This window comes from Pleurodeles waltl, chromosome 7, assembly GCF_031143425.1.
Source record: "Pleurodeles waltl isolate 20211129_DDA chromosome 7, aPleWal1.hap1.20221129, whole genome shotgun sequence".
NCBI lineage: Eukaryota > Metazoa > Chordata > Amphibia > Caudata > Salamandridae > Pleurodeles > Pleurodeles waltl.
In genome coordinates, this window is record NC_090446.1 from 1132793820 (window position 1) to 1132817706 (window position 23887).

Below are 23887 nucleotides of genomic sequence, written 5' to 3' on the forward strand. Positions count from 1 at the left end.
ATCCCAGTATCTTTGCTGCAAACGTCTTAATGCTCAAGGCAAACAATAAAGGGGATAGGGGGCATCCTAGTCTAGTACCGTGGGAGAGTCCAAAAAGTTCAGAAACCACCCCATTCACTAGTACTCGGGATCCAGGGGAAACATAATTAGCTTGTATCATATTAATAAAACGTTCATCAAATCCAAACTTACATAAAGTATGGAAAAGAAAACTCCAGTCCAGTTGGTCAAGGGCCTTTTCTGTGCCCAGCGCCAAGAGGATCATTAGAATATTATTTTTGTAAGCCTTCTCATTTAAGTATATCACCCGTCTCAGATTATCATGGGTCTGTCTACCTTTAATAAAACCGGACAGATCCGGATGTTTTAGTTCTGGCATGAGATCTTTAAGTAGCAGCCAATTTTTTTGTATATAATTTAGCATCAGCATTAAGTAAGGCAATTGGCCTTTAGGAGGCACAGAGTTGCATGTTTTTCCGTAGTTTCGGGGGAATTGAAATTAGAGCTTTCCCCATGGAAGGAGTCACTGCATGAAAGTCTGCAATATAATAATATAATTCGGTCAGGTGAGGGACAAGATCAACACTAAAAGTCTTGTAAAAGTGTGCATTAAGTCCGTCTGGACCCGGGGATTTTCGAAGTTCGAGATTACTTACTGCGTTTTGTACCTCCTCCCTGGTTATAGGACCATTTATGGTGTTGTGGAAAGCTAAAGGGACCTGAAGCAAGGTACCGGCTCTATGAAGGCCAATTGGGCATCAGAGTCCATGCGGTCAGTGGTATACAGCTGTTTATAAAATTGTTTAAATGCCTCCACCTTTTTCTCTTCAGTGTGGTGAACAGCCCCAGAGTCCTCTCTAATGTGGCTTGCATTAGCTTTCTCCTGTTTCCCCTCAGTTGTCTAGGTAGATGTGTACCTATTTCATTACCTTGTTCGTATGTGGTTTTCTTTAGGTGAAGAAGTGTTAATTCTGCTCTGTTGGACTATATGGCTCTTAGTTTGCCTCTCAATGCCATAACCTTTCTTTGAAGAGGGAGAGAGGATGTGGATTTATGCTCTCTTTCTGCTTGGGTCAGTTCCGCTTCTAATGCGAGGCATTATTTGGTCCTTTGTTAGAGCAAAGTACACATCAAGGATATACCTTTACCCCGGATCACTGCTTTGAATGCATCCCAGTTTGTAGAAAATAATGTATCCTGATAGTTATTCAATTGGAAGTATTCCAGAATCGCTTGTGGATCTCATCCAGAAACAAACGGTCTAGTGTCAGTATAGCTGAGAAATACCACTGGCGTGCCAGTCGAGCACCACTTCCACTGGGACATGAGCTGAGATAGCTATGGGGTGAATATTAGTCTGCATTATAGAGTATCGTACGTGTTGGCTTATGAAGACATGGTCTAGTCCACAATAGGTTCTGTGCGAGTGGGAGAAAAAAGTGTAGTCCTGCGTTGTGGGGTGAAATTCCCTCCAGACATTCAGCATACCTAACTGACAGAGAGTCAATTTACTTTTTTTGGGTGAACGTGCTGGCTTGCATCTGGTGTTGGTGAGTACTATCTAGGGTGATAACTCAGACCATATTAAGGTCTCCCAACAGAATGATGTCCCCTTCTGCATATCCCCCCAGTAAGGAAAGGAGAGATAAAAGAAATTCTGAATGACTAGTGTTTGGTGCATAAAGTTTTACAATGGTGCATACTCGGCCCGCCAACCTCCCCTTGACCATCATTATCCACCAATCCTTATCCGACTTGCTAGCTGTGGCCTGGAATTTTAATGAGGTGTGAAATAGAAGTGCTACCCCAGTATGTTTAATGGTGGCTGACAATTTATAGATTAAGGGATACATTTTATGTCGCAGCCTGTGGTCCTTGACCCGTTTCAGGTGAGCTTCCTGGAGGGCTACAGTATCCAGGTGCCTATCAAGAATATATTTCTATTCCATGGTGTCGCTTTGTGGGGGAATTCAAGCCCTTTGCATTCCAAATTCGAGTATCAAGGAACATATGGGAGTTTAAGATGAAAGGATGCAGAATGTCTCCCCGCCCAGATCCCCAAAGACCACTCAGATTCTGTCCCAGGGTTTCCCCACTCCACCACCATCAGCGAAGCTCCCCCTTGCCACCCACTCACCGCTCACCATCACCCGACCATCCATTCAACAGTACAAAACATAACAAAAAGAACCATACAGAGTTTAGGGAATGTACCCCTCATGGACTATCAAGTCCTTCAATACAACTAACTAGATGGGTGTAATGGCACATATCCACCACTACGTCCCACGTATTTTGTATTTTTAACATATAATAATATCCGAGAATATGGTATGGCTAAGGCCTCGTAGGCAGCACCACAGTTAATCACTACAGAGTAGAATCCCACTCAGGGTAGCCATCTTTAAAATAGGTGTCTTGCAGAAACTAATGTGACCCCAAAGCTTTTGCCTAAAGGAAGGGAGAAACGCAGCCTCTACATTGTGTATCCCTTACATGCTTACAGTATCACAGGTGCGTTTAGTGCATCTAAACATCAGGAAGTCCCAGGAACAGTTCATCTGTTGTTGTCTTGTCATTTCCTCTGCTCAACACGCCAGTCTCACGCTGATGATTTGGCTGCCTAGACCGGTGGGGACCCTTCAGTACTATGCCTTGCCTCCTGGAGTGTCATTTGGGAAAGACCCAGCGGTGAAGCTGCTTTTTCAAAAGCGGTACAATGGTGTTGCTTGTTATAAAGTTCAAAGACAATGCCAAAAGGATAGGTTTAGCGGTATTTGACTCAGTCTTTATGGATCACTGCCATTACCGGATTGAATTGCATGCGTCATGCCAAAGTAGCAGGAGCAATATCGTTGTTAAGGGAGCACGTTATCCCTTGAAAGCTTACTGTTTCATTTTCTTGCGCCGCTCAGAAGACTCGTTTGTTGAGTTTAAAGGAGTGAACCTTTGCAAGTATATCCCTTGGTCTCTTACCGTTCACAAGGGATTGAGGGTCTACCCTCTGCACCCTCTCCAACTACACCTCCTGGTGTCCTTCGCCTAGGATATCTGAAAATAGGCCAACAACAATTGCCTCTAGGTCTGGCCCCTCCACTCTTTCCTCCATGCCCTTCAGTCTGAGGTTCTCCTTCTGAGATCTATTTTCCAAATCTTCGCATTTGAGTAGGGCCTTCTGCTTGCTCCATCGGCTGTTTCCAGGTCCACTGTACGTAAGCCGATGGATTCAATATCTGTCTGGATGGAGGTCAAATGGGCGTTAATCTCCAATTTAAATGAGTCTAAGGAGGCCACTATATTGGATTTGAGTTCTTCTCTCAGTTCAGACTTAAAGTCATACAGCGAGTAAAGGAAATCCTCTTTGGTGAGAGCCATGCTTGCACCTGTAGCGGAGTCACCGCCAGTCGCCCTTGCTGTTGTTGTAGGGAAATAATTAGACATTTAGTTACAGTGTTTCTTCTTTGGTGGCATATAGGATGCTATATCTCCAGTATGGGATAGCTCATGCAAGAGTATGTGAGGTATGGCTATTACTAGGCCTTGTTCCCTCTCCATCCCCCCTCAGTCGCTGTCTTCTCCAGCAGGAGCTTGGGTGCTGGCTTTCCCACCGTGTGGTAATTTCCCTCTAAGTATTCCTGACCAACACTGGTGCCTCCTAGGTCTAATTGGTATTGTGGTGAGTGTAGGGTTCCCAGCTCCTAGAATCCTCCATGCTGATTCACATCGGCCATGTTGAAGTCAGGTACATCAGGCAAGTCAGGCATGACTACTCAGAGCTCCGCTTTTGCCAAGCTCACCAGAGCTCCACTTTGGACCAGCTGACCCAAACATTGCTCCGTACCTGCCTCTTCTGAGCCTTCCAATAATTCTCTGCTCTGTAATGCGCCTCCCAGGCCTCAGCTCGTGGCCCACAACCGCCACCTCTCTGCAGATGCCCGGAACAAGGAGCAAACAGGACGGGCCCTCCCTCCGCAGCTCAGCAACTCCGGTACTGTGTCTCTGCCTCACAACAGTTCCCGGCTGCCACCTCCATGCCTTTCCCGTCACTTGGCTCACTCGGATGCAACTGCAGCTGGCTCAGCACTCACAGTACATCCCGACCCTCTTCGCCGCCATGTTGAGGTAGGTGGCTTGAGCGGCGGCACGCATTTCGGGGTAATGTCACCAGCTCATTCACTGGCTGTAGCGTGTCGAGCCTTCCCCATCATCCTTCGGCCGGTGCAAAAACTGGCTGATGACCTCGGATTTGTCGCTGTCTATAGGGTAGTTGGCAGAGCCTCTGTGGATCCCGTCCACACAGCCATGATGGCTGACCGCGCCCCCTTTCTATTGCTTTTTATGCCTATTTCTGATTACTAGTGTACATATTTAATGTGTTTACATACCTCCTATCAGGGTATTGACTAGCTAGTATTTTTGGTATTGTGTCACTAAAATAAAGTACCTTTATTTTTGTAACACTGAGTGGTTCTTTCATGTGTGTAAGTGCTGTGTGACTACAGTGGTATTGCATGAGCTTTGCATGTCTCCTAGTTAAGCCTTGGCTGCTCATCCGCAGCTACCTCTAGAGAGCCTGGCTTCTAGACACTGCCTACACTACACTAACAGGGGAACCCTGGACCTGGTATAAGATGTAAGTACCATAGGCACCCACCACACACCAGGCCAGCTTCCTACATTGGTAGTGGAGTGGTGGGATAAGCACTTTCAATTGCCTTACCACCCTGTCACTTGCTTGGTACTTTCCACAGGAAAGACCATTTACTAACTAGGGGTACACACTGTACTTAGTATCAGAGATTTAGGCCCTCATTATGACTTCAGCGGTCTATTCCGTAGACCGCAGAAGTCACCTCCACCATATAACAATCAGTGTTGGCAGTCTGAAGACCGCCAAATAATGGCTGCTGGCTGCTCTCTGCCACTATTTGGCATGGAAGCCGCCAGCAGCCACACTGGCGATCGGCGGTCTAGTGGAGCTTGCTGCTTCGCCACCGCCACATCACCACAACACCGCCCGTCGTATTACTACATTGTAAACGGTGTGGCGGTGTTGTGTTGGTGGGGCACTGGCGGCAGAGCAAGCGCCATGAACCCCGTTCCCTCCCGGATGACCACTGCGACCACCAGGTAAGGTGATCATCCGACGGGGAGGGGGGGAGATGTTGAGTGTTGTGTGCGTGAATGGGGGTGTGTGTGTGTGAATGGAGGGGGGAGGCTTCGGTATTGTGTGCGTTTGTGTGTGTGTGTGCAAGTGTCTGTGTGCTTGTGTGAATGCATGTATGCGGGGGATGGGGGAGTATGTGTGCGTGTATGCAGGGGTGTTGTGGTTGTGTGTGCATGTGTGTGTGAATGAGTGTGTGTGGATATGTGCGTGGATGTATGTAAGTGTTGTTTGTGCATGCGTGGATCGGGGGTGTCACTGTTTGTGGGGGGGGGACTTCTTATGGGGTTGAGAGGAGGCTCCTACATGGGGGAGTTGGGGAGTGCTGTAGAGGCAACAGGAATTAGTATTCCTGTCGCCAGTATCCTTAGCACCAGGAATTTCGTGGCGGGGCTGCTGCCACAGAATCCCTGGCGGTAAGGATACTAATTATACCACAGGCAGTGTTAGGTGGACTGCCGGGTCAAAGGTGGTCCACCTTCGGCCAGGCAGTGCCAGCCCCCTGGCGGTACAGGTGGTGAACTGGGTGCTATGCAGCCAGTTCACTGCCGTGGTCATTATTTGGCGGTTCTGCACCACCACGCTGCTGGTGGTCTGACCGCAACCGCAGGCGTGGCTGTGCAGGACCGCCAAGGTCATAATGACTACCTTAGTCTCTTAAATTTGGATGAACCAGGGGTTTGGTTTTGCCCTTGTTCCAAACTTCTTTGGGGAGACTAAGTCAGAGTAGCTAGGAACACCTACACCACTTTAACCCCATGCCATGTCTTCAGTACAGAACACATTTCAGGCCCTGGGCTCACCATATGTGGGTCTCACTTTCCAGGAGTTGAGAGAGTTTTGTTCAGAAAGAAAACTGAAGGCAGGTAGAAACCCTAACAAGAGTCTTCTTCTGGGTCGGCTCCTCCAGAATGACCAAGACAATGCTGGCAGCCATGAGGAGGAGGAGGAAGATCCACGCTCAAACCCCTGTGTTAGAAAGAGTAGATCTAGACACTGAGGTAGGTCAACAGGGTCCCAGGGACGATCATGTAGCACTTAGGAAACCCTTCAGCCCAGCTGGGAGCACTACTGGTAGTGGGAGGGGAAGCTATACAAGTAGGCCCCACTTTGTACCCAGAGGGTTGGTTGAGAGGATGACCAAGAAAAGGGGTGGAGCCTCCTCTGCCCACTCTGATGTCTCCTAAGTATCTGAGGGGACATGCTGCTCAGCTTCAGGTGAGGATTCCCTAGATAGGTAGCCTAGACAACTGAGACTGGAGGAGGCCAAGCTGAGGCTGTCGCAGTAGCAGCAAGCCCTAGATGGAGAGGCCTTGGCAGTGGAGAGAGACAGGCAGGTTTTGGGGTTAGCACCGCATGATGGAATCAGTTTTAGTTTCAGGGAGCCTATGGTCCGGGAGGATTCTTTTGACTCCAGAAACCTGAACAAGGTGCCCCCCCCAACAAGGTGGGGATGACATTTACAAATGGTTCACTGCTTTGGAGAGGGTGTGCAAGGTGCAGAGGGTCCCCCAAAAGCAGTGGGCAGCTATCTTGTGGCTCTCCTTCTCTGACAAAGGGAGAGACAGACTCCTTACTGCCAGGGAAGAGGATGCAGACAATTACTCAGTTCTCAGAACAGCTTTGTTAGATGGGTTTGGTCTAACCAATGAACAATATAGGACAAAGTTCAGGGAGTCCAAGAAAGAGTCCTCCCACGATAGGGTAGATTTTGTGGACTGTTCTGTGAAAGCTCTGGGAGGATGGTTGCATGGAAGCAAAGTCAGTAATTATCAGACCTTGTACAACCTAATCTTGAGAGAGCACATTTTGAATAACTGTGTGTCTGATTTGTTGCATCCATATCTGGTGGACTCTCATCTGACCTCTCCCCAAGAATTGAGAACGAAGGCAGACAAATGGGTCTGCACCAGGGTGGGTAGGAAAACTCACACAGGGGGTGACCACAAGACGAAAGATACAGGTAAGCACAAGGAGAAGGGTGGGGACAAAACCAAAGAGTCTTCATCCGACCTACAAAATTCCTCTGGGGGTTGGGGGAAGCCTCCAGCTTCAAAAAGCCTTGGTGTTATGTCTGTAAGAACAAAGACCATAGGCCAGGAGACAGCTCCGCCCTAAGAAAGGCACCAAGCCAACCACCACTACCAAACTCACTTCTACTTCTTGTGCCCCTAGCAGTAGCAGTAGTGGTGGGACTGCTAACAGTATTCAGGTGTAGCTGGGCTCACTTTAGGGACTGTAGTGGGGTCTGAGTTGGTTAGAGAGACCATTGAAGCAGTGTTAGTCTCTGATGTGGACATTGACTTTGTCACCCTTGCTGCCTGTCCCCTTAGCATGAGTAAGTACAGACAGCATCCTCTGATAAATGGTGTTGAGGCTGAGGCCTACAGGGACACAGGTGCCAGTGTCACCATAGTGACTGAAAAAACAGGTGTCTCCTGAGAAACACCTACTTGGTCACCAGTACCGAGTAACTGATGCTCATAACAACACCATGTGCCACCCGTTGGCAGTTGTTGATTTCAGCTGGAGGGGGTTACTTGTCCTAAAAAAGTTGTAGTGTCCACAGGCCTACCTGTAGAGTGTCTACTAGGGAACGACTTGGAGACTTCCGCTTGGGATGAAGTGGAGTTGGAAGCCCATGCAGCAGTGCTGGGCATCCCAGGACATACTTTTGCCCTCACAAGAACACAGGCCATAAAGACGAAAGATCAGGGAAACTTGGAGCCTGAAACAATGGCCCAGCACCTTCCCAAACCTAAGAGTAGAATGGGCATGAAAGTGTCCCCAGCTCCAGCCTCTAGTGATGATTCAACCCCCAGAGGGGGAAGAATCCACTCCCTTGGCAGAACCTACACCAGAGGAGCTACAAGCTAACACAGCTGAGCTCCTTGGTGCAGGGGGACCTGCCAGGGAGGAGTTCAGTAGGGCTCAAAAGACTTGTCCCACACTGGAGGGCTTGAGGCAGCAACCTGTCACTCAAGAGGCAGGGAATGTCACTGACACCCACAAGGTGTATTGGGAAGACAACCTCTTGTACTCAGAGCCAAGGGAACCCAAACCTGGTGCTACCAGGAGGTGGGTGGTCTCTCTGCAGTACAGAGAATTTTTGTTAACCCTAGCACATGACATTCCCCTGGCAGGTCACCTGGGGCAAAGCAAAACTTGGGACATACTTGTCCCTCACTTTCACTGGACCCATATGTCATAAGACACAAAGGAGTTGTGTCGCTCCTATGTCACCTGTCAAGGCAGTGGCAAGACGGGTGGCACCCCAAGGGCCCCCTTAATCCCAGTTCCAGTGGTTGGGGTACCCTTTGAAAGGGTTCAGGTGGATATTGTTGGCCCCCTAGTCGCTCCCACAACCTCTGGGAATAGGTTTACACTGATGGTGGTGGACCATGCCAACAGGTACCCAGAAGCTATTCCACTTAGGACCACTACAGCTCCTGCAGTGGCAAAAGCCCTTCTTGGCATCTTCTCAAGAGTGGGTTTTCCTAAAGAGGTGGTGTCAGACAGAGGTAGAAAACTTCATGTGTGCATACCTAAAAGCAATGTGGAAGGAGTGTGGTGTTACTTATAAATTCACCACCCCTTACCACCTCCAAACCAATGGTTTCGTAGAGAGATTTAATAAAACTCTCAAAGGCATGATCATGGCACTCTCGGAACAACTCAGGAGGACATGGAATGTCCTATTGTCATGCCTCCTCTTCGCCTATAGGGAGGTCCCTCAGAAGGGTGTGGGCTACAGCCCATTTGAGCTTCTGTTAGGGGTACTCTTGCTTTTGTAAGAGAAGGCTGGGAGCAACCTCTCAAGCCTCCCAAGCAAGACATAGTGGACTATGTACTTGGCCTCATGTCCAGGATGGCTGAGTATACGAAGAAGGCCACTAAAATCCTTCAGGACAGCCAGGAGCTACAAAAGCGAAGGCATGACCAGAAGGCTGTACTAACTGTTTACCAAACAGGACAGAAGATGTAGGTCATGGAGCCTGTGGCCCCTAGGGCACCTCAACATGAGTGGAGTGGTCCCCACACAATAGTGGATAAAAAGGGTGAGGTTACCTACCTGGTGCTTCATGTGAACCTCCTAAAGCCCTACTATGACAGGGTGGATGTGACTCTCCCACTCCCACTCATGAGGGACAGGAAGAGGAAAGTGAGCCTCTCCCTGACCTCTTCTCCCACACTGCAGCTGATGGCTCAGTTGATGGGGTAGTCCTTGCTGGCTGACTCTCTGAGTCACAAAAAGAAGACTGCAGGAATCTCCTGGGGGATTTCTCAGAACTGTTCTCATTGACACCTGGTTAGACCACTTGGTATGAGCACACCATTGACACAGGGGACAATTTGCCAATGAAAAGTTAAATTTATAGGCAACCTGACCATGTCAGCAACTTCATCAAATCTGAGGTTCAGAAGATGCCAGACCTGGGAGTCATTGAGCACTCAGACAGCCCCTGGGCTAGTCCAGTGGTTCTAGTTCCAAAACCTCACTCCCAAAATGGAAAGAGAGAAATTAGAGGGCTCAACACTGTAACAAAACAGATGCTCACCCTATCCCTAGGGCAGATGAGCTAATAGATACACTGGCATCTGCCAAGTATCTGAGTATATTTGATTTGACTGTTGGATATTGGCAGATTGGAAGCTAAACCCAAAACAGCATTTTCAACTATTGGAGGGCGCTATCACTTTACAGTGATGCACTTTGGCCTGAAAAATGCACCTGCCACATTTCAGAGGCTGGTGAATACAGTCCTCCAAGGATTGGAAGCCTCCAGTGCAGCTTATCCTGATGACATAGCTGTCTTTAGCTCCACCTGGGAGGATCACCTGTTCCACCTGTGGAATGTTTTGGAGGATCTGCAGAACGCAGGCCTCACTCTCAAGGCCTCTAAGTGCCAGATAGGGCAGGGCAAGGTTGTATATATGGGCCACCTGTTAGATGGAGGCCAAATTTAACCACTGCAGGGGAAGATTCAAACCATTCACCCATACCCAGGTGAGAGCATGTTTAGGCCTCACAGGGTACTATAGGAGGTTAATTAAGAACTGTGGTTCCATTGTAGCCCCTTTAATGGCTCACCTCAAAAGGATGCCTAAAATACTTTTGTGGACAGCTAGCTGTCAAAAAGCTTTTGAAGATCTTAAACAGGCCATGTGCTCTGCACTTCTTTTAAGAAGCCCTGACTACTCCAAGCAGTTCATAGTTCAGTCAGATGCTTCTGAGGTAGGGGCTGGGGACGTTTTGTCACCACTTAATACAAAAGGCCAGGACCAACCTGTAGCTTTTATAAGCAGAAGGTTGACCCCCAGGAAAAAGTGTTGGTCAGCCATAGAAAGGGAGGCCTTTGCTGTGGTTTGAGCTTTGAAGAAGCTGAGGCCTTACTTGTTTGGTAATCACTTCCTTGTTTAAACAGACCACAAGCCCCTTCTATGGTCAAAACAGTTGAAAGGAGAAAATCTGAAACTGTTGAGGTGGTCAATATCCCTACAGAGAATGAACTATACAGTGAAACATAGAACGTGGAGTAACCACACCATTGCAGATGGACTCTCCAGATATTTCCACTTAGACAATGATGACTCATCTGGCCAAGGTTAGCCATATTGTCCTTCTTTTGAGGGGTGGGTTGTGTAGAAAAGTACTGTATTTTTGGCATGGTTACTGTCACTTTTTGCCTGTTGTCAGTATGTTTCACTGTGTTCACTATGATCCTGCTAACCAGGACCCCAGTGACTGTGCTCTGTTCATGTAAATGTGGTTGCTTGGACCACACCCACCCCACATTTGGCATACAGGTGCCCCCATATAAGGCCCTAGTATATGGTACCCAGGGCATTGGGGCTCCAGGGGTCACATAAATAAAGGTGCCCCCATGAACTCTAGCTCCATTTTCATGGACTTCGTGAGTGAGGTGACGCCATTTTACACGTGTACTGGACATAGGTCACTGACTATGTCCAGCTACATAGTGGTAACTCTGAACTTGGGCATGTTTGGTATCAAACATGTCAGAATCATACCCGAATACTGCTGCCAGTACTGGAAGTTTGATTCCAAGCACTCTGGGGCTCCTTAGAGGACTCCCAGCATTACTCTTACCAGCTGTCTGGGGTTTTCCGGATAGCCCAAGCTTCTGCCACCCCTCAGACAGGTTTCTGCCCTCATGCTGCTTAAACAGCTCAAGCCCAGGAAGGCAGAACAAAGGATTTCATTTGGGAGACAGGGGTAACACCCTCTCCCTTTGGAAGTAGGTGTTTAATGGCTTGGGAGGGGTAGCCTCCCCAAGCCACTGCTATGTTTTGAAGGGCACATTTGGTGCCCTCCTTGCATAAACCAGTCTGAACCCATTTAGGGACCTCCAGTCCAAGCTGTGGCGCAAAACTGGACGGACAATGGAAAGGGGAGTGACCACTCCCCTGTCCATCACCACCCCAGGTGTGGTGCCCAGAGCTTCTCCAGAGGGTCCCTTGATTCTGCCATCTTGTATCCAAGGTGGGCAGAGGGCTCTGGGAGCATCTGAGTGGCCAGGTCAGGCAGGTGACGTCAGAGCCCCCTCCTGATAGGCTTTTTAGGGTCTCCCTCTTTGGTGAGTTCTCAGATTTGACAGACAAGACTCCAGCAGGACTCCTCTGCGCCGTTTACTTTGACTTCTGGCCCTGGAACCGCAACTGGACTCCCCAGGAACCTACAATCTGCAGCGACAGCGACAACTTCGCCTTGCAACATTGTTTCTCCGGCTTCCGGCTCCTTCCAGCAACTCCCACATTTCCCTGGCTGTGCATCTTCTGAGGGCAGCAAATCCTCAGCCTGCACAAGAAGCAAGAAGGAATCTCCTTTCGAGGGAAGGAGTCACTCTCCTGCATTTTCAGGCACCAACAGCAACGACGACCGGCTGCATGGATCTCCTCTCATCCTGAGCTGCTTGGATCCTGCATCATGGGTGGTGGTCTGGAGTGGTCACCTTGGTCCTCTCTGCCAGCTGTCCAACTTTGGTGAAGGTAAGTCCTTGCTTTCCCACTCAGGACAGTACCCCCGTGCACTGCGTCTCTTGAAGCTACCAAGGCTTGTTCGGCACCTCCTCCAAGGGATCTTCAGGCTCCATGTAGCCCCAACCCCCAGCACTGTTCCCTACGATGCACAGCCCTCTTCGTGCTTCTCCTGCGGCGTGGGACCCTTCTTCAGTTGTGCTGCGTGGGCTCCTCTGCAACTCCTGGGTCCTCTTATAGTGGGTCTCCTGTGGTGGCTGCCTCCTCTTCTGTGGACTCTCTGCATTGCTGAGGGTTCCCTGGGACTCCCCTCTGTGGGTTGAGTCCCCCTGGTCCTTGCTGGTCCCCGGCAGCTCCACTTTTTGTCTACAGCGACTCTTGCCTTTACCAAGGCTTGTTGCCGGCTTTTCCATGCCACAGACAGACTGCAATCTTCCTTTCGGCATGTGACTTCAACTGCATCCTCCAGGAATTCTTCAGCGGCTCCAGGGCTGCATTCCTGACTGTCTTCGTCCTACCGTCAACCAACTCCTGCAACCACAGAGGGGTGGCTAGTGTCTCCTGTCCCACCGGACACCTCTACAAGTTCTGGACTTGGTCCCCTTCTTTTTCAGGTCTTCCTTCTTCAGGACCCACTGCTGGTTTCTTGCCATCTTGTCTGGGTGGTGCATTATTCATCTTTTCAGTCTTTTTGGTGGTTTGGGGAAAAACCAGTAATTTACTCCTTTCTTCCTGGTCACTGGGGGCACTGTGGTACTTACCTTTTGGGGTTCCTAGTTCCCTCAGCTCCCCTCTACAGATTCCACTTACCTGGGTTAATGTCTTGCATTTTCCTTCCATTTTTTTAGTATATGGTTTGGGCTCCCCCTAGAGTCACTATTGTCTATTGCTATTGCACTGTTTTCTATTGCTTTTTATGCCTGTTTCTGATTACTAGTGTACATATTTAGTATGTTTACTTACTTCATGTTGGGGTATTGCCTTTCTAGTATTTTAGTATGGTGTCACTAAAATAAAGTACCTTTATTTGTGTAACACTGTGTGGTTCTTTCATGTGTGTAAGTGCTGTCTGACTGCAGTGGTATTGCATGAGCTTTGCATGTCTCCTAGATAAGCCTCGGCTGCTCATCCACAGCTACCTTTAGAGAGCCTGGCTTGCAGACACTGCCTACACTTCACTAATAGAGGAACCCTGTACCTGGTATAAGGTGTAAGTATCATAGGTACCCACCACACACCAGGGCAGCGTCCTACAGTATTGGGGATCTTAGGTGTTGTGGGTTAACAAGGTTGCTGGGGATTTTGTTTGGCACCACCTCTAGAATTTTCATAGTGTGTTGATAAAAGTAGGGTAACAATGGAGGGAAGAGGCGCTTAGCTGCACCTGACTTATAAGGCCTAGTGATGCTAAATCCGGTCTGGGGCTGTTCATGTTCAAAGGGGTCATGCTCTGGCAATCCAGTCTGGATTGTGCCCATTGTAGCAGGGCCAAGGATGATTTCAATAAAGCCCGGGCTAAGGGGGACAAAAAGGAAAATCATTCTGCTCTGAGTAACTACCTGTGGCTGGGATTATTTTGAGACTTCCATGCTTTGGCATCCATCTTCTGCACAAGACAACAGAGTGCCTTGTCCAAAAGGAAGATATTATTGCTTCACATGGGCTCTGTTGAGATGCCAGTTCCCTAGCAATGGACAAATTAGATATGTAGAAGGCACGGAGATACGTTACGAGAATCAGCTCTTCTCTGTTTGAACCGCATAGTTTGAAGTTGAGAACCTTCGTAGAAGGGAATATAATATAGAAGAGGAGAATGGGAGCCTAGAAAGAAGTATACTCTGACTAAGGACAGGGGCTTGCTCTTCTTGAATTCCAGCTCCGGAGGAGGCATCAATCAAACTTTGCAACTGCCCTGCATTGAACCCCGCCTTATTGTGTTCATTAAAAACTATACCCACCAGTTTATGCCTTTAAAATACTATGAGACTAAATTCTCTAAATAATTCTCAAATACATGCATTTTGGACATGTTTTTTTTATTTCTGTTTCATTCATATTTAAGAATATTTTATACATTTCTTCAGTATGCTTGATTTGTAGGCTTTGTACAGATTTGGATCCATGTACAAATGTTCTGTCTAAGATACTAGTGTCTAATGTTTGGGTAGGTTCGCCATCAAATTGTCTCTTAAGCTACTAGTGGACTCCTAGGACAGCTCTAATGAGACCAGCTTCTGAAAACTACTGGGGACTACTGTCCTAGTGCTGGTCCTGGCAGTAGAGACCAAGATTGTCCCTGCTCCCATCATTTTGGAGTTAAACATTTACAGAAGGGATTATGAAGTAGAGGCGTTTTGCCAATACCCTTTGCCAATCTCAGGATTGGTTCTAGATACATCAAGCCCCTAACTAGGAGCTCTACCTCTTAGCAAAGAGAACATGTCCCCTAAAATGCCTGCTTTGGGTTTGTATGACCTGTATTCTACTGCAGATATCTTTATATGTGTATGTTTTCTTGTGCTTCCCCTGCTGGACCAAACAGAGTATACTTTCTGTGTTGATCTTGTATCCTCCTACAGGAAGCCACCAGTGAACCTCTTCAAACGCAATGACCCTAAGGATGAAGCTCTGGAAATGCTTGGCATGAGGGGTCCTCTGTCTCCAAAGAAGGTTGGTATCTAATGGTGTGCATTCATTTGTGTGGGGGGCATACGTGCCCTGGTACCATAGCATAGCCAGCTATAGAAATAGGCAAGAGGCATCACCATTTGCACTCCAACCAGTCTTACAAATATGTGGGAGACATGTGCATCCCTGGCACTGCAACCATCAGCAAGAGTGGATATGTGCAGTCATGTTACTACATCAGCTGTGAGCTGCATAGGTCTTCATGGATTTGCAGTCATCTGTGGTGCCCAGTGGCAAGGGCATACAACACACCACCTCCTGCTCTCACGAAAAGACAGTCGGGTTGGGGACATGTACATCACTAGCTCTTCAGCCAGCCGGATGTGAGGGTAACATGGGCATAACCGACAGTGTAGCTAAAGGTTGGTGTGTGGAAGGATAGGCATCCTTGGCATTTCGGCAAACTGTGAATTGGTCAAGTGCATCATTTGCACTGTCTCCAGCACTGAGGGCACATTACCAAGCATCAGTTACATCTAATTGGCACTGCAACCAGGTGAAAGGTGAAATGGATGTGCTTGGTGCTTGGATATCACTGCACTTCAATCAATCTATTGGGATACTATGAGCACTACACACACTGCATCTAGCTTTGGATGCCAGCGGTCCCCGAGTTTACAATTGGAGGAGAATGATGTGCCTGTCTCTATATTCACACAGGAAGGGGAGCATTTGCAACTCCAACATGAAGTGTATTTGAGATCATTGTCACCCCCAAAACTAAAACCAGTTGTAAGAGGAGGCAAGAATATTCTGGACTCTGCAATAACGTCCAGATGAATAAGGTCATGTATGAATTATAGCTATATGTGACCAGCACTGACATTCCATGAGGTGCACCAAGTTACATTGGCATCCTAGGCAATGCAGCCAGCCCGTAACATTACTATAGCCATTCCTGTCATTGCAGCCACTTGTCAGGGTACTCATGGTCACCTCTGACACTATAGTCTGGAATGCATAGTTATCAAATAAAATTAATGTAATTAACAGTTGGTCCATTTCTCATGGAAATCTAATTCGAAGTGGTCCTTTTCTAAAATGTGCTGCTCATGTCAAAAACTATGGACAGAAACTAGGCTCTACTAATTCTAGCATATTACCCATTATCTTTCTGTTTACCTCACTGCGTTGCCCTAATTAAGATTGCTATTCTCAGACGCAGGACATGTTGTCACTGTGCCACTGGAATTAGGCTTTACTTCACTAGTGACCCCTAAGGTCTGAAAGTGATCTGGGGCTGCTTGATTTCCTTGTGTGGCTGTTACACTTCGGGCTGGACTGTTCCTATTGGAGCAGACCTCTGTCTGCAGTGTGGTCCACATTTTTGACAGTGGCTTAGATTAAGTAAAGTATTTTACCTGACAGCTTTTTGCTCTTTTTATTGCGAGGGATATGCCCAGACATGGCCCCTGTGTTTACTATGCCACAGGAATCAAGCAGTACCTCATCGATGAGGCCTAAATTGGCTGAAACTGGTCTTGGATTGCCGGGGGAGATCTAATTTGGTAGCTCGGACTGGCCTGTTCCTATAGAAGCATAAGCAAGGCTTATTTGCAAATGGGCTAGAAAGCAGCCGAAGTAATTAACAGTGGCTAACATTAATTCACACATTCCACCCATCAACTTTTTGTTTTCTCTTGTCCTTTGAGCGACTTTTAAAAGCAGAATAATCAGCACGATTCTAACATGGTGTCTTATCACGTTTCTTGTTCCCAAAGCAGTCAACTGATTCTGAATCTGGTGACTCGGCATCACCACCAGACAGCTATCGAGGCCCTCCTGCACCTCCTCTGCCCGGGAAGAAAGGAGCTGCTCCCTCTGACTCCATCCGCGAAAAGCAGCAGCCCCTCTTGAACTTTTTTTCCACGCTGCCCCGGAACCAGCCCCCAGGAGCCCCACCTGGTCCGACAGTAACCCCTGAAGTCCACAAAGCACCACCCATCCCTCCCCCTTTCATGCCTCCTGCACCCGATACCCGGGCTCCAGTTCTGAAGGACAACCAAATCCAAGGTAAGCAAGCAGGAGCTTTTTCATTTTTTTCATATACGTGATTTTTAATACAGCACTGATATCAACTAATGGCATCACTGCGGTATACCACAGCATTAAATGGTATGACTACAGTTAGGACCACAGTTTCCTCTAAGGTGATCCTCCCAACAGACATATGTGTTAGAACAATACAGCAAGCTCCAATCCTTTACATTATGGAGGCATACGCCTCTTAGGTAGTCTAGAAGCTAGGTCAGTTTTTTTCTGTTCTGTAGGAGCCACCCAGTTTTTTCATGTTGGATGTTTTTTCAATATCTACTGTTAATACAACTTTTTTTATATTTTCTGTTGAAAATGTTTTCTCTTTTAGAAATGTTTTCCTAGTCTAAGTGTAAAATCCTAGATGGCTGCTCCAGTGTGATGGAAAGAGGTTGGTTTAAAATGGGCTACCCTAGTATAACTTTGGTATTTGAAGTAATAAAACAAGGCCCACAAGCTCCACATAATGTCCGTTAAAATGCCTTTTATACATCATGAGGAGAAATCATACCAGTCCACATCACCATAAGTGACTGACATGGTTTGCAGGATTTTAGGCCTACACATGCTTCTCCCAGGAAAGAGGCCTACAGTATTTGCATCATACATTTCTGGTTGAAGACCTCTAACCTTTCTTGGTTAAGATTGATAAACCTCATTCTCTGAACTTCCAGAAAGGCAACATGTTAAGCACCAAATAAAAGGCTTCCATACGTACAAAGATGAGGTTTCTGCTCAGCCCACTACCCAGTTTCTCTTTTCAGAGCCACATTCTAGTTTGAGCTATCCACTGACATGGGCAAGAGACTCGGGCATTTACAGGGGCAATGCATTTAATGCTGGGACTAATCTATTGTCTGCTGTGTGCTTTCTGCTGGTCTCCGCTTCTAGATGAATATGCTCATCTTAATGATGGTAGCTCATTCACACGCATAAGACCTCTTCATGCAGCTCTCCATCCAACAACTTCCAATGTGGAAATCCTCTACTCCAACATTGTAACTTTACATTACAGAATCAGTGCCAAACACTTACTTTTTCTGTTCACGCCAGCACACACTAAACGTAAGTTCCACAGTTTCACACCAATGCTGAAATTGATCACCTAAATAACACAACTCTGAATATTCATTCAAATGTGTCAGTAGACAAACTACTTTGTGTTTTTTCACATGGTCCACCAAAGCCAGCTGTGCACAACCTCCATTCTATCCAGATACTTCAGCATCTCCTCAGCATGGGTCAAATCCAGACTCAGTTAGTACAGTCCCTTCCAATTTTATTTCTGGGTCCACATCAGAAGTTGCTACTAAACCACTCATGGATGCTGAATCTTTTGCCACTTACAAGCTTTCCTGAGATTCATCCATCATTTAAACAGCCATACCCAACCTTGAACACATAGCTATGTGCCTCATATTGGAGCACTGACCTACCTTTGCCCAAATAAATTGGATTCATCTTTCCCTACAGAACTAGGCTTTCATGCTTTTATTCATTCTACAACTGCACACTTTCTGTCAGTCACCAGACAGGGGAGTCACAGACCACGCAGGAGCTACTGGACCTCAATCATGCAGCATAGGGCGGTTTTCGTCCGATGTCCTGGGGTTTGTCCTATTGTAGCTCTGCAAAACTAGGGCAAGTACAACCCCTTCAGTACTTAACTGTCAGTGGTAGCAATGTCGAGCAGTCACAGGCTTCTGAGGGAGATAGTGTGGGGGTGCTTGAGATCAGGAATCAACAAATACACAACAGCACAGTAACTGATTGTCCAACCCAGTTCTTTACAATAAAGAAGGCAAGTACTTTAATGCACACTAGAACTAAATACTGCATACAGAATCTTGGCAAGATGAAATTTAGTGTCCTAGGTGCTCTGGTTGGCGGAATGTCTACCTGCTACTTTCCCCCATTCCCCTGCTTTCTGAAGTCAAATTTGCTATTCTCTTGGACACAGTGATGTAATTCAGCTGCAGTTATCTTCTGGTCAGAGCAGCACACGTCAAGCCACAATATGCCCTCTGGTCCCAGTAGTTCAGGTCAGTCTGCATTGTCTTTCAGGTCACAGTGGCATAGGTCAAGCTGCATTTTTTATGATCTTACCAACACCCAGGGTAAATAGATCATTCTTCTCTATTCTCCTCCTCTGAAAGACACCTCCAACTCTGTGGTCACAGTGCTTCTGGCTCCTCTTTGACAATCACTGCACAGTTGGCAAGCTCCACCGCTATTTGGAGCCTAACTGGCTTCTAAACATTTCAGGTCAACTAGACAGCTTTTTCAGCAAGGTACAGACTCAGGTGATGTACCCTCGCCTTTGGAAATCAGGCTGTCAGGTGGACATTAGCTCAGGTTACATAGCAGTCCTTGAGTACTCTGGAACAAGTGGGACAGTGGGTCCTACCTATATACAGTCAAAGCAGACAAAAGATGTGGATCCACTGCTTGCACTTCAAGAATCAGTGTAGTGTCCTTTTCAGGTTGCTCTCAAGATACAGCCTTTGTGTAAAGTGATGCTCCTCATACTTGGCTGTCATCAGACACACTCATGGGTGATCAATGAAAAGACAAAAAAACACTGATGGCAGGTGTTAACTGGCAGAGGGGGCATTGCCTTTCCAGCATTAGGGAGAAGACAAAAGGGAGGTATGAAAACCATGGAGCATCTTTAAGAAGTGCTCACTGCTTTATCCTCCCCCATGAAACAAATTAAAATCTTTTTTTTCCCTCTGAGCACGGAGTCCTCCTGCGCATGTGCTAGCTGGGCGAGGAATTCCTCGCCCCCGAGGCACAAGCGAGAAGAGTGATGTCAAACTGGTGGTAGTGGCTGCACAAAGTGGTAGTGCTTAGATTGCCAATGGGGCGCTTATGAAGTGGCCCAACGTGCGGTCAGCAGAGAGTCATTCACATTAAGGGAAAGGGGCAGGGCTGGCCGATAGCAACACAGTGCATTGGGTGACAACAATTTGTGCAGAAGCTCCGTTCTATTTCCGGGATAATCAGAACACAGCAGGCGTGCTGTAGTGCACATACTGACACCATCGAGCTGCTCCGACCTGAAGTGACACCACAGAAACCAGATGCTGGTAAAAGAAATGCTCCCGCAGCATGGTCACAAACAAGCGCACAGCAGGTTTTGTGTTTTTTCAAGTTACCGAGAGCTGAATTGGGGGGGGGGGGGTTGTGTTTTTTCAAGTTACCGAGAGCTGAATTGGGGGGGGGGGGGCTGCTGCTATTAATTATAACAAACGAAACGCGATGTGTCTTCCTGCCTGTCAAATATAGACACAACCTGACTGAAAAAGACACCTTGAGAATTGCCTTTTAGTGCCCACTTTTCCACGAAATGTGTACACATCCCTGAACAAGCTATGAATCGTGCACTTAGCAATCTTGTCTCTCAGCCCTGCCTCACGATGAAACAAAAAACATCAAAAGCAGTGCGTCTGAGAGCTTCCAGTGTCCCTGGGTTTATTTTTGGCACATGACCTTTATATTCGAGATGGTGCTGATCTCTTTGAAACTCTTAAACCGGTCTAATAGCGCACCCGTAACACGTTTTCTTTTTGCTTTGCTGAGCAGTGGGCAGGGCACCTGCCAAGTGTGCTAGGCCTTGCTGGGGCTCTTAGGCTTCCACCGGAAGTGGACTCGGTGTCTGCTAAACTCTGAAATGTCGGAAGGGCTGGGACGAGCAAGCCTTCTGGTGAACCTGAAGAACAACTGCAGCTGATGGAAGTTAATGTTCAGATTTAGGCACAAAAAACAAAAAGCTGGGTAGATGTTTTCCATCAAAGTGGCACCCACATTTTGCCCTTAGGCAAGGGCCGTTCCCCTGTGGGGGGAGGAATTTATTTTAGGCCATTTCTTCCCTCCTTGGGGGCAGATCGGCCTATTTTTATTAGTCCGATCTGCCCCCAAGTGGGGGAGAAACTACTATGTACCGGGGATTTTTTTTTTGGCGCCAATGTCACGCAAGGCGAGTGACCCCTTAGGCAAGGGTCACTCCCCTGGGGGGGGGAATTTATTTTAGCCCAATTCTGTTCTCATTTGAGGCAGATCAGCCTATTTCTATCAGGCCAATCTGGTTATGCCCTCACCCCAAATGAAGGGGGTAACAGTCTTTCAGCTCTCCCCCACAATATAACATCTTATCCCACGGCAAGCAAAAGGACATTTGATTATTTTGGGTTTTGTTTTTACATTTGGGCCATGAGAGCTTGGCTAACTTTCAAAATTGTCCCACTTGGAATGGTGAGGGCTGCACTTCATGGACTTTGGGACGCTGCTATGTAGAAAAATCCACAAGACCTAGACACATCTGAAAACTAAACATATGGGTGATTCCAGGGTGGTGTGCTTCACATGCACCCCGCACCATTTGCTTACCCACAATGCTCTGCAAACCTCCAACTTTGCAGGAAATCACACATTTTTCCCACATTTTTGTGATTGAACCTTCCGTAATCTGCAGGAATACAAAAAATTCCTACCACCCAGCATTGCCTCATCTATACCGACAGAAATTCTGCTGCACTTGTCAGCCTAAAAATGTTTTTTTTCAAACTGTCCTTTTGGACCCACTTTGGTTCCCCCTCAATTTCGACATGTTTTTGGCTCGTCCCTGTCACAGGCACTTGGCCCACCTACATAAGTGAGGTATCATTTTTACCGGGAGACTGAGGGGACGTTGGGTGGTGGGAAATTTGTCCCGGTGTGGTGATCCCACACAGAAATGTGTGAAAAATTTGATTTTTTTAGCTAAGTTTGAGTTTTGCTGAGGATTCTGGGTAAGAAAACATTGGGGGATCCACGCAAGTCATACCTCCCTGGACTCCCTCGGGTGTCTAGTTTTCAGAAATGTGGTAGGTTTCCCTAGAAGTCTGCTAAGCCCAGGGCCAAAATACGCAAGTGCGCCCCCCACAAAAACAGGTAGGTTTGTATTTGATAATTTTGATGTGTCCAGATAGTGTTTTGGGGCATTTTCTTCTGCTGGCAGTAGGCCTACTCACAAAAGTGAGGTACCATTTTTATCGGGAGACTTGGGGGAACGCTTGGTGGAAGGACATTTGTGGCTCCTCTCAGATTCCAGAACTTTCTGTCACTGAAATGTAAGGAAAAAGTGTTTTTTTAGCCACAATTTGAGGTTTGCAAAGGATTCTGGGTAACAGAACCTAGTGACAGCCCCACAAGTCACCCCATCTTGGATTCCCCTAGGTGTCTAGTTTTGAAAAATGCGCAGGTTTGGTAGGTTTCCCTAGGTGCCGGCTGAGCTAGAGGCCAAAATCCACAGCTAGGCACTTTGCAAAAAAACAGGTCTGTTTTCTTTGGGGAAAATGTGATGTGTCCACATTGTGTTTTGGGGCATTTCCTGTCGCTGGCGCTAGGCCTACCCACACAAGTGAGGTACCATTTTTATTGGGAGACTTGGGGAAATGCTGAATGGAAGGAAATTTGGGGCTCCTTTCAGATTCCAGAACTTTTTTGTCACCGAAATGTGAGGAAAAAGTGTTTTTTTAGCCAAATTTTGAGGTTTGCAAAGGATTCTAGGTAACAGAACCTGGTGAGAGCCCCACAAGTCACCCCATCTTGGATTCCCCTAGGTGTCTAGTTTTCAAAAATGCTCAGGTTTGGTAGGTTTCCCTAGGTGCCGGCTGAGCTAGAAGACAAAATCCGCAGCTAGGCACTTTGCAAAAACAGGTCTTTTTAATTTTAGAAAATGTGATGTGTCCACGTTGTGTTTTGGGGCATTTCCTGTCATGGGCGCTAGGCCTACCCACACAAGTGAGGTACCATTTGTATCGGGAGACTTGGGTGAATGCTGGGTGGAAGGAAATTTGTGGCTCCTCTCAGATTCCAGAACTTTCTGTCACCGAAATGTGAGGAAAAAGTGTTTCTTTAGCCAAATTTTGAGGTTTGCAAAGGATTCTAGGTAACAGAACCTGGTGAGAGCCCCACAAGTCATCCCATCTTGGATTCCCCTAGGTGTCTAGTTTAAAAAAATGCATAGGTTTGGTAGGTTTCCCTAGGTACCGGCTGAGCTAAAGGCCAAAATCCACAGCTAGGCATTTTGCAAGAAAACTGGTCTGTTATCTTTGGGAAAATGTGATGTGTCCACATTGTGTTTTGGGGCATTTCCAGTGCGGGCGCTAGACCTACCCACACAAGTGAGGTATCATTTGTATCGGGAGACTTGGGGGAATGCTGGGTGGAAGGAAATGTGTGGCTCCTCTCATCTTCCAGAACTTTCTGTCACCAAAATGTGAGGAAAAAGTGTTTTTTTTAGCCAAATTTTGAGGTTTGCAAAGGATTCTAGGTAACAGAACCTGGTGAGAGCCCCACAAGTCACCCCATCTTGGATTCCCCTAGGTGTCTAGATTGAAAAAAAAATGTGAAGGTTTGGTAGGTTTCCCTAGGTGCCGGCTGAGCTAGAAGACAAAATCCACAGCTAGGCACTTTGCAAAAAAACTGGTCTGTTATCTTTGGGAAAATGTGATGTGTCCACATTGTGTTTTGGGGCATTTCCAGTGCGGGCGCTAGACCTACCCACACAAGTGAGGTATCATTTATATCGGGAGACTTGGGGGAATGCTGGGTGGAAGGAAATGTGTGGCTCCTCTCATCTTCCAGAACTTTCTGTCACCAAAATGTGAGGAAAAAGTGTTTTTTTTAGCCAAATTGTGAGGTTTGCAAAGGATTCTAGGTAACAGAACCTGGTGAGAGCCCCACAAGTCACCCCATCTTGGATTCCAATAGGTGTCTAATTTGAAAAAAAAATGTGGAGGTTTGGTAGGTTTCCCTAGGTGCCGGCTGAGCTAGAAGACAAAATCCACAGCTAGGCACTTTGCAAAAAAACAGGTCTGTTTTCTTTGGGAAAATGTGATGTGTCCACATTGTGTTTTGGGGCATTTCCTGTGCGGGGGCTAGACCTACCCACACAAGTGAGGTACCATTTGTATTGGGAGACTTGGGGGAATGCTGGGTGAAAGGAAATTTGTGGCT

At 47.2% G+C, this 23887-nt stretch overlaps 1 protein-coding gene across 1 annotated transcript in view; it reads left to right on the forward strand.

Moving 5' to 3' along the window:
- The window catches only part of LOC138246014 (unconventional myosin-XVB-like), a 794810-nt gene that overhangs the window by 383557 nt on the left and 387366 nt on the right, over positions 1-23887 (forward strand). Inside the window, exons 19-20 of the mRNA XM_069200161.1 lie at positions 14743-14833; positions 16573-16864. Of these exons, the coding sequence (XP_069056262.1) occupies positions 14743-14833; positions 16573-16864 (383 nt within the window). The remainder of the gene's footprint in view (positions 1-14742; positions 14834-16572; positions 16865-23887) is intronic.